The sequence below is a fragment of the Haliotis rubra genome, unplaced genomic scaffold (assembly GCF_003918875.1).
Source record: "Haliotis rubra isolate DU_JTF1 unplaced genomic scaffold, ASM391887v1 Scf621, whole genome shotgun sequence".
Classification (NCBI taxonomy): domain Eukaryota; kingdom Metazoa; phylum Mollusca; class Gastropoda; order Lepetellida; family Haliotidae; genus Haliotis; species Haliotis rubra.
Window position 1 is genome coordinate 23,713 of NW_025767326.1, and position 11,901 is coordinate 35,613.

The window sequence follows — 11,901 nt, forward strand, 5'->3', positions numbered from 1 at the left end:
GAACATGGCTGGGTATTATTGGGTATTTTCATAAAAGTAAGTGATATATTTTTTACGCCCCCTTTGGCAATATCCAAGCTATATCACAACGGGGATACAGAAATGGGTTTCGCATTTTGTACCTATGTGGGGAGTCGAACCCCAGTATTCGTTGAGACAAGCGAACGCGTTAACATCTAGGCTACCTACAGTGGCTACTCATTAACCTACCACTTGTTTTGAAAGGTAGGAACCCGTGAAGATCCGTGTTAGAATTGACCTTGAGTAACCCGTGTTTTTCGGAAGAGGTGACTAACGGGATCGGGTGGTCAGGCTCGCTGACTTGGTTGACACATGTCATCGGTTCCCAATTGCGTAGATCGAGGTTCATACTGTTGATCACTGGATTGTCTGGTCGAGACTCCATTATTTACAGACCGCCGCCATATAGCTGAAATATTGCCGAGCGCATTGTAGAACTAAGCTCATTCACTCACTTGAAACGTAGGAATAATGATTAAGACACGTTTCGACAGTGAGCGGATTCTACGGGCTAGTCGCTTCTGTTGTCTTTAGTCCTATTTGGCAAGGGGTGAGTGAATGTGCACCGCTTTAAGCAATATTCCAGCAACATCACTGCAGGGGACACCAGAAATGAGCTTCACACATTGTACCAATGTGGAGAATCGACCCGGGTCTTCGGCGTTAACGCTTTGACTACAAGACTACCCACCCATATTTGACAGGTAATCCACAAACTATATAGCGAATGAGTGTATCACCGTTGTACACAAACCGCCTCCGTGGTGTAGTGGTTAGAGCGTCCGCCCGGAGAGCGGGAGGTCGCGGGTTCGATCCCCGACCGCGTCATACCAAAAGACGTTGAAATATGGTACTTGTTGGTCCCTGCCTGGTGTTCGGCATTAATGGGTACAACAAGGACTGGTTGGCTCGGAGTCAGTATAATGTGTCTGAGTAGGGTATTCATGCTTCACTGCGGCATGGTACCTCAGTGGGCTAGCACTATAAAACCGGCTTAAGTCTGGGCTAGTACAAGCAGCCGCACATACACACACACACACATGCACGTCGTCATATGAGCGAAATATTCTCAAGTACGACGTTAAACCCAATTTCACCCCACCTCACCGTTGTACACAATATTCCAGTTACCACGACATGCAAGCTTGACCTTGGAGGAGAGTCCAAAACCATGCAGGTCTCAGACGTTTCCCACACTGCTGAAACCCAGGAGCCATTGTCTCGTGCTGTAAATCTAAAAGCCATAACAATGATTATTTGAACTAATCCACGATCACAGGTTTCGCGTCCGTCAAAGGGACGCAATTCTGCATAGTCAATTGTGGTGCCATAAAAGATAGAGCCAGCCGTGCCCCCAACCACATTTGAATAAAATCAGCAGATTTGTGTACATTAAGTTTATTTACAAATTGCATATTTACAAAAAAAATAGAGAAAGATTAATAAAATAATATCAAACAATGTCAAACTTCACCTGGATTTGAACGACACAGCAACTACGATTTTACGGCCCTTTCCGCAATATTACAGCAACTTTACATATTCACAAACAATTACAATTTAGGAAGAAATTGTAACCATCAAGTTTACAAGCCTTTTAAGATGCCTGGTCTACCTAACATGAACAAACTGTTCCAAGGTATTAACCAGACTTGGTAAGGTTCCTTCTTGGTTCAATAACCGATAATAATCAATGATGACCTCTGACAGAGCCGGAAATATAAAGCACAACATGCCTCCTTTACTGTAATATATGGTCGTAACGTGAAGTAAATCGATCATAGAATACGCTCTCTGCGACCTTAAAATGGATAATGGAACGAATGAAATCGAAATATTGAAAATTAAATTAAATACAAATTAAAACAACAACATATCTAGCTCTGAATTTACAAACTATAATGAACGGCACAAACTTCACAATAGTCTACATGGCAAAAGTCAGTGAAATTTGAGAAGTAGCAAGAAAACATAAGTTAAGCAGTGATGTTATAACAGGAACTATTTCAACAATAAATCTGACTAATCCCCTTCGGAGTGAGAGTGGAATTACGCCGCTTTACCACCAATATTACTGCGGGGACACCAGAAACTGGCTTCACATATCGTACTCAGTAGAAGTAGTGGGGTCACGATATGGCTGAAATATAGGCGATGTGACGTTAAATAATAACTCACTCACTAGAAGTAGTGGGAGTGTCATCGCTTTAACCACTTCGATCCAGAACTATTTGTTGTTTAACGCCGCACTCAGCAATATCCAACTATATGGAGGCGGTCTGTCAATCACCGAGTCTGGATCAGACAATCCGTGACCAACAACATGAACATCGATCTGATACGACGGCATGTGTCAACCATCCAGCAAGCCTGACCACCCGGTCCGGTTAGTCGCCTCTTACAACAAGCATGACCAATACTATCCTGGCTATTCACGGGTCCAATTCAGAACTGAATAAATGGAGAATATGTTTATTGGAAATTCACATTGGAAAATGTCATGTCCATGGAATGTTTATACACAACATTGGAGGATCCTGACCCACAGACCATATATCACTCATCCCAAAGAATCATTTTTTACACATGCGTTAACAGCTGCTCCCAAAAAGCATCTCTTTCATCATTCATCTCTGACCATTTGATAGTTAGACAGGCCTGCATCATACTGTTGACAGAATGAGACATGTATCTGGTCTCAATGTCTTCAAGAAGAACCAATACCAGCATCTCCTTGTGACGCTCCAGACGTTTCCGGACTAAGGACATCTCGAACTGCGAAGCTCGGTCCTTGAAGAAGCTGTTGGATAAAACTGCAATGACTTTTCTACAGCGTCTCAGGTTTGTCACTACATTATCAACCACATATTTCTTGGGGTTAAAGTCTCTTTGGCGGAAGCATACTTTTTGCTTTCCTTCATTTTCTAACTTGTCCAGTGCTTCGTATCTCACCCACAAGTAATCTTCATCACTGTACAGGATGTAGACATCGTTTCTCAGAAGAGGAATAGATTCTGAAGATGAAGATTTGAACGTCAAGCAGCAGTACCTAATGTTCCGTCTGAATCTGTAGCCCAAGCCAAAGAAACACAGGCAAATAAGCACAGTCCCAACGATGAAGTACACGATGGAAAACCTTTTGCGAGTTTCGGAACAGTCTGAACTGTTAATAGACGTTATATCCACAAGATTCTTGCCTTGAAAAGGAACGTTTGAACATGTATATTTAGACAGGTGATTTGAAAACTTCCTTGTCTCAGATAACAGCCAGGACTTGAGCCAAAATAAATCACAGTTACAAACAAAAGGATTGTTTTCAAGATGTACATGATGTAATTCTTTTCTCACCGAATTGGGAAAAGCAAATCTACTTAGAGTCTTAATGGAATTGTTGGCAAGGGACAACTTCCGAAGGTGGTGATTGCTGTCAAAGAAATTGTTCTGGATGTCTTGTATTGAGTTCTCACTTAGATGCAGTTCTTTAAGTCTGCCCATTTCTGAAAAGACACTTGGTATTTGTCTTAACCCACAACTTGTGCAGTTGAATGACTCTATTGTGTTCATTGCTATTCCGAGAAGGTATCTAAAGTAATATTTATCACCTCTGCTATAGTCATTGCCAGAAAGATTAATTGTCTTGATCCTGGTGCAGTTTAAAAATACGGATGTACTGAAATAGTATATGTTTGAATGAGACAGATCTAGATTTGAGAGGTTTGGGTTGAATACCTGTCCTTGTATTGTAAGATTTGCTTTATTGTGAGATATAACCAAGTTTTCAAGCCTAACTATACCTTGAAATGAGAACCTTTTGATACTCCTAATTACATTTCCTGACATGATTAAATCCGTCAGGCTCCGGAGGCAATGAAAATTTCCAGCAACTAGTGTATAGATATGGTTATAGTTTATCGTTAACGTCTTTAGGTTTGGAAAGGAGGGCTTTCGAGGATGATCCACGCACATTATGGGTATTTCAGTTAAGTTATTGTGGTCAAGAATTAAAGTCTGTAGGCTTTCTAACTTAGGAATCATATGATATGTCTTCCACTCAATTGCATTGTGCGAAAGGTTTAAAAAAGTCAACATTTTGAAGGAGACAAAGGGAGTAACATCAAATTTTGTCAGTTTATTTTGGGCGAGATGTAACTCAGTGAGACTCTTTGTCTGTAGACCATGAAGGAAACTGCCTTCTAACCCGGCGTCACTGATATTTAATCTGTTCAAGTACAGATGTTCAAAAACACCAGGAAGTGAATGAAACGCCTCACCTAGTTCAGCTAACGCGATAGGGTTATCATTTACATACAGGTAAAGAAGGTTAGTTAGGTTTGCAAAGGCACCTGCAGAAATATGTGAAATGTGATTGTGTGTAAGATCCAGCAAATGTAGGGTGTATTGGCTAATGTTTTGAAAGGTACTGTTTGTGATGGTCTTCAAATGGTTGTGGACAAATGCAAAACGGTAAATGTCCCCAGCCCACTGTAGACGTGGGACGTATTGCAGCCTGTCCTCATTGTTCTCACAACTACCTTTGTAAGATGTACACCAACACCAATTATGAAAGCAGTCTATAGGAAGACATTCCTGGAAATGACACACTGACATTAAGCACAACACACCTATGAAACACCGGGTCCAACGTATCTCCATGTTTGTGAAAATGTCCAAAGAAAGTGTTGCAATAAGGCTTTGTTTCCTGATGTTATTATTTCAACAATTTAGTCTTAGTCCAGGACAGCATCCAGTTGCAGTGTTTCTTGTAGTATAATCCCTTTAACTGACAACTTTTAGTCAATTTCTTGAAGGTTTCCTATAGTGTTGAAACCTTATGCCACAGAATTAATGTATGGTGCCTCCAGGCCAGATGATGCTTGGCTTTCCCCTGCAGCTTCAACCTTGTCAACAAAATAGTCCTTCTGGAAACACAACGACGTCGTCGACGACTGAAATCACTTTTTCTGTATTTCTCTATTTGCCATTCTATCACATGAATCACCACGTTGTAATTGAACTAAATTATCTACTGCCTCAGCATTGTACACAATGTTTTAAAATAACACCATCATGACACATAGTCATATTCGATTTTCGCCGAGGGAGATATTCGTAATGACACTTCAATCAAAGACTCCTCAAAGACCATAACACCCTGATCAATTGACAGGCACTGATCGTTATAGGGTTTACTGTTGGTATTTAAGCCACACTGGAATGTAACGGTATGTGAGAGTTGAACTAGCTTGAAGACACGGAGCACCATGAACACAGCAGAAATTCTAGTCCTACCATGTAGTGATACTGTCCGTTACATCCAGGACCTGACAGTCAGGTCGGCATCAAGATACAATCAGAGGCTTGTCTTTGGATACGTTGTCCAAGCTCCCCCGAAAGGCAGCGTTGCTGTGTAGATCTGACTTGTTCTGATGCCCAATGTGAATATCCGCAAATACGTCCGACCCTCATCATAATTTTCTTCCTCATGCTTTCGTGACAGTCAACCACAATGTGTTGGTCGCCAGTGTACAATGCAATCAAATCCAGATGATGATTGGTTCACGTTATATAGAAGTTTCATATTGCATGGGGCTGACCCGTCTAGTCCTCTTAAAAACAGGAAGAATGATATTAATTCTGGGGATCTTTGAACATAAATGTCGATATTGTGGGCACAAACGGAAATACTCAAATAACTGTTAAGAGCAGTTTATCGAACAATGGTTTCCTTGACTACCACACCGCCGAGGAAATAGATAACGAAAAGAGGATATCGTTGTAAAATATACTGAGAAAAAAATGAGGGATCACATGAAAGTGATTATAAAACGTAACGCCCAAACACACCCAATAATTTAGACTTGCCACACAGTGCAGGGAAACCACGTGCCTGGGGTGTCATGCCAATGCTGAGTGAGTGAGTGAGTGAGTGAGTGAGTGAGTGAGTGAGTGAGTGAGTGCGTGCGTGCGTGCGTGCGTGCGTACGTGCGTGCGTGCGTGCGTGCGTGAGTTTATTTTTACGCAGCTTTGAAAAATATTCCAGCAATATCACACCGGGGAAGACCAGGAATAGGCTTCACACATTGCACCCATGTGGGTCTTCGAACCCGGGTCTTCAGCGTGACGAGGGAACGCTTTAACAATTAGGCTACCCCACAACCCAGCATTTCCATGGTGGCTGAGAAGGTTCGTCGCTTTAATCGTGACCGTGAGTAAGTGATACCAGGATAACACGAGACGTGAATATGTTTACCGCTTTCTCCTCTTACGTCATCACTTTATTAGGGTTTTTCGTTTTATCGAGGACGGTCATTACCCCCACCACCCACCAACCCCTTTCAGCCACCATTGGGTCGCACCTGACATATGTTTCTGCTCAATGAAAAATACTAGATAAAACCACAGTAACGGGGTCTGTGATGGGGCATTGGGGTGGCGTAGTGGTTATAGCGCTATTTCCTCACGTTGAAGACCCGAATTCGATTCCCCAAATGGATACAATGTGTAAAGCCCATTGGTGAAGAATGCACTGAGTATCTTCAATAGTTAGCTTGTAGGGAATTTTGAAAGTTTCACACTATTTACTTCAACATAGTAATATGCGGGCTGCTTCTTTTAATATCCATGTATTTTCGCAAAACCTAATCGATGGATTATGGCCTTAGTGAGGTGTTTTATGGGACCGCCACAAGGTCAACACGTGGTGGGCCATGGTCATGAGGTTAGAATCTAAATATATACTTCTCCAATGAATTTAGGGAACAGCCGTTTCCTATACATGACGATAACTAATCTATCATGGCTTGTATGTATTCCAACTCGCCCCTGGGCGGTGGGGTAGCCTAGTGGTTAAAGCGCTGGCTCGCCACGCCGAAGACCCGGGTTCGATTCCCCAAATGGGTACAATGTGTGAAGCCCATTTCTGGTGTCCCTCGCCATGAATTTGCTGGAATATTGCTAAATGTGGCATTAGACTATACTCACACACTCACCAACTCACTGCTTATGTCGGGTGTTCTTTACTTTTTTAAGTTGTAAGGATGTTGCACGACAAATGCCGTAATGATGTTGCACGTACAGATTCTTTCTGTTATGTGAGTCATGATCAACTTGCCTGGTGTCTTTTGACTTGTACCCGTGAAGGTCCGGGTTAGAATATTGGCCTTCAGTAACCCATGCTTGTCGTAAGATGCGACTAACAGGATCGGGTGGTCAAGGCTCGCTGACTTGGTTGACACGTCATCGGTTCCCAATCGCGCAGATCGATGCTCATGTTGTTGATCACCGGATTGTCTGGTCCAGACTCGATTATTTACAGACGGCCGCCATATAGCTGGAATATTGCTGATCGCGGCGTAAAACTAGACTCAATCACTCACTCACTTTTGACTTGCAAAAGTCTTATTGTGTATGTACTTGTATATAGGTGCGGTGGGGTAGCCTAGTGGTTAAAATGTTCGCTCGCTACGCCGATTACCCGGGTTCGATTCCCCACATGGGTACAAAGTGTGAGGTCCATTTCTGGTGTCCCCCGTCGTGTTATTGCTGGAATATTGCTAAAACTGGCGTAAAACCATACTCACTCACACACATGCATATAGTACATTTAGTTTGATAAACATCCCTGTGACAATGGTGTTATCACAGTTGATAAAAAGTACACGGTAAACCACACCAGGAGAGACACCCTAATTAGTTTTGCCAATACGAACTGCATATATGTCTCCAAGCTGTGAATGGGAGCCTCGTAAGGATGGAAAAGCCATATTGATTTGGTGCGCCTAAATGGCTGCAAGAGTTGTATGGTCCCCAGGGAGTTGAAATTGAAATATACAACATGACGTTGACATTAACACCCAATGATCGAGGGGAAAAAAAAGCGCTTTGAGCAGCTGAGCTGAGCTAAATATTGGCGCTATACAAATATCATATTATAATAATATTACCAAGAGTAGCGGGAAATGCTGAGTTATATTCTAAAATATTGATATCTTCACTGCAGTGACAAAAATTTCAAAATATTTTGCCGAACTACTTCATGTCTCAACAAAGTCTTCTGTCAAGTATTTTGTTAAACATCACCACAAATGTTTGAGCCACAGACTGTGGATGGATCATGTGGAGGTGGAATTGAAAATATCGTGCATAGACAACTTACATCGTTAAGCATTCATTGACGTTATAGGGCGATAACAACCTAAAACTAATTTCACTAGTTAAAGTTTGATTCACATTTGATATTTCGGCAAAGCCAGACAACAAATCGCAAAGATTTCGGAAAACTTTCCAAGTTTCCAATTGTGGCGGTAACGTAAATTATAGTAACGTTAATTAGTTCTGGTAATGAATAATGATGATGACTATGACTATGAAAAATATGCTAGATTTTGAGTTATAACGGTAACGTATGATTACTTGCTTAAAACATCTCTACGATGTCGAGCATATTTTTCCATCTTGTAAGAAAAATCAATGTTAACGAAATTATATGTTTTTAGATATCGAGAAAAGATGAACAGGCCAATCAAGAAAAATTATCTTGTGGGTCTGTGCGATGATTTACCACAAGAAAAGCTGTAAACAAACACAACGGAACGTACATTACTCTGACTCTACCGACATAATCTAAACGTGGGTTTGGGGTCTGGTTGGTGAACCACCGACATGCTAACATGGGCGAATTAACGACACTAAATATAACAAAACTTCCGTTGGATAAAATTTTGCAGCAAGCTTCAATGCAAAGAATACGCGCTACCGACATATCAAAAATGCCGCCATAGAACTAGATGTTTGCTTCTGACGCTGCAATATAACTTATTGCAGTCTTAATGAAGGTTAATACTTATTGTAAATTCAGTGTTATTTAGAATACCTGCACAGGTACACCTAGATCTAATATCAAATTTGAAAGCACCGACAGCCAAAATGTCGGCGACAGAAATTGTCCCAGTTAGCTGAAAATTAGTGAGATCTGCTCGATCAACCGTCTTTGCACGGTGGATTAAATTAAATAGTCAAATAAGTCAAACAACAAATGAATTTTACTACACAGCTCCAATCCTTCTTTTCTCGGAGGGTTTTCCTACACCGATGCTTAAACTTGTTATAGATCAAGTGCTGAAACTTGAAACAACTGAAACTTCATGTCAGCTAAGAGGCTCACAGATCGAGTATTTGGGACGCGCGCTAATCTGAAGTACGGTAATCCGATGTTTTCATAGCAATTCGCTTTCGCGGCACTTCTAGCACAACTTTGGTTTTCGCTTTACTGGGAATAGGGGATATTGAAATTTCGCTTTCCCGGGCCGAACCCATCGATGACCATTCTAGGCGGAGAAAGCTCGTCCGGATCAGCTGATCGCTGAGCGACTCAGTGAACTTGCTCTGAGCGAGTGGGAATGTGAGTGAATCGTACTTTACAGTGTTGTGAAGAGTCCACGTGCTACGTGCGAGCTAACATCTGTTCAGAACACTTGAGCTATGTGTTGTTTCATAACATTTTATATACACGTGACTTTATTTCACTCATTTGAAAAAGGTCATTACCTGTAGTTACGCTAACTGATACAGAAGATCGTTTATTTGTTTCTCAATTACACTCTTCTCTTCTCGCCATGTTTGTTGTTCTTATGTATTCGTGCGCCAGAATTGAGTTTTGACGTGTACGTTGAGAACAACAGGGTCGTTTGATGGATAATATTATGACTGTTGATCACATTCATACAATGACAATAATAGGTTAGCATCTGATAAATAACATATGTTGTCTGGGGTTTTATGTCTTTTCGAATACCGAACTATGTCTTATCTGTGTGCCTCAACAAAGATGTTAACCGTCTTTAGTGGACAGTTGGGAGAGTTTTGATTTTGTTAATCGCGTTTTCTCGGATTTATATTGTTTAGTTATAATTTTTAAGAATTGGGTTTTATAATAAGTGTCAAACATGACGTATCATCTCGTCAAACCATGAGTGAAAATAAAACTTATTTCACGTCACTCAGTGTTTCATGTGTCAAGTGAAATGTGTCTGAAAAGATCGATGATATATATTAATGATATATAGATGATAAATAGAAATATGGGAAGTACATTAATGATATTTATTACCTACGAGGGCAAACATATCTTACAATCTGTCATGGCGTCCTAAAATGACTAAGACGATCTTGTGGGTGCCATCATGAGCATAGATCTACGCTACTTGGATACAATAACATGTAACAAAGTCAGATCCACCAGATCCCGTTACACGCCTGGTCCTATGGATGCATAAATGGATGATTAGTAAATTGGTAGGCGGGATGCCTGGCTGATTGGCTAATTGGGTGGCTGGATGGATGGATGATTGGCAAATTGGGTGGATGGATGGGTGATTGGCAAATTGAGTGGATGGATGGATGGATGATTGGCAGTTTGGGTTGATGGATGATTGCTAAATTGGTTGGACGGATGGATTGTAAATAGAGTGGATGGGGTGGCCAGACTCGCTAACTTGGTTGACACATGTCATCGTATCCCAACTGCGTAGATTGATGCTCATGATGTTGATCACCGGATTGTCTGGTTCAGGCTCGATTATTTACAGACCGCCGTCATAAAGCTGGAATATTGCTGAGACGCGCCGTTAAACAACAAAGGTGTTTTTTCGGAATTGTATTTTTACATGATATTTGGAAGAAGGAACAACTTGGTTCATTGCTTAACGGTATATTACTAACCTACATGATCACCCACGCATATGGATAGAGGAAACTGATATATTCGAACATGAGTACAGTTATGAAGACACAAATGCCATTTACAAAGTGATCAAATGTAACATACGTTACCCTCAGGATGTGGGTTCGAAGGGACTTAATCCAACAAACATTCTAGAATCTGTACTTTACTAACAAAGTGTAATAAATATATTTCTAAATGGAATTTGTGTAATCATAGCTTTCGGTCGTGGGAGCCGTGCCAATTTACATTTATCGGAGGAGTACACAAAATTCGCAGTCCAGACTACCAGTTGTCTGACTTCCGTTTTTTGTGGAAGCCGTTGTGACTGAGCGGGTTAGATGGCTTACTTTGCGTGCTGGCAATTAGCTGCCTGACTCTGAGGGTTTGGGTTCGAATCCCGGATCGGTCTCAACCCAACAAAAATACTAGAACCTGTACTTTTATACTGAGAAGTGTAATCCCAAATATCACTTATGTTACGATTTCACTTGTTTGATATAACTTCTGATTGGGATACATGCGATTTCGTGTCCTGCAAAAATGCCCCTAACTCTGATATGTACCGACCCGTGAAGATCCGGGGTAGAATAGGTCTGCAGCAACCCATGTGCTTGCCATAAAAGGCGACTATGCTTGTCGTAAGAGGCGACTAACGGGATCGGGTGGTCAGGCTCGCTGACTTGGTTGACACATGACATCGGTTTCCAATTGCACAGATCGATGCCCATGCTGTTGATCACTGGATTGTCTGGTCCAGACTCGATTATTTACAGACCGCCGCCATATAGCTGGGATATTGCTGAGTGTGGCGTAAAACTAAACTCACTCACTCACTCACTGATACGTACCTTATACCTTTTCCTGGTGTGTTCTGGATGAATAAAGCAGCTGTTCGAAGATGGGTAGGGGAGGGGACGGTATGAGGAAGTACAAAGTTTCAGTTTGTGTATTGTTTCCGCAGTTGTGTGTTTCCTATTACAGGCAGGTCGAGAGAAACAAGTATCACTGCGTTTGATGCACACACAAAAATGATCTGTCTGTATAAAAATTCATAATTACGTTAATAATGATAATCACAATTAATACCGTCAAAAACGCAACCTTAGAAATTGCTAACAGGAGTCAACAAACACCTCGGGACATACTCGTTACATTCA

General features: G+C 41.4%; 1 protein-coding gene across 1 annotated transcript; it reads right to left on the reverse strand.

Moving 5' to 3' along the window:
• Positions 1–2,410: 2,410 nt before the first annotated feature.
• On the reverse strand, positions 2,411–5,618 carry LOC124256258 (leucine-rich repeats and immunoglobulin-like domains protein 1). Its single transcript, XM_046690223.1, has one exon. The coding sequence runs from the start codon at positions 4,672–4,674 to the stop codon at positions 2,602–2,604; it is 2,073 nt and encodes a 690-aa protein (XP_046546179.1). The 5' UTR covers positions 4,675–5,618; the 3' UTR covers positions 2,411–2,601.
• Positions 5,619–11,901: the final 6,283 nt, after the last annotated feature.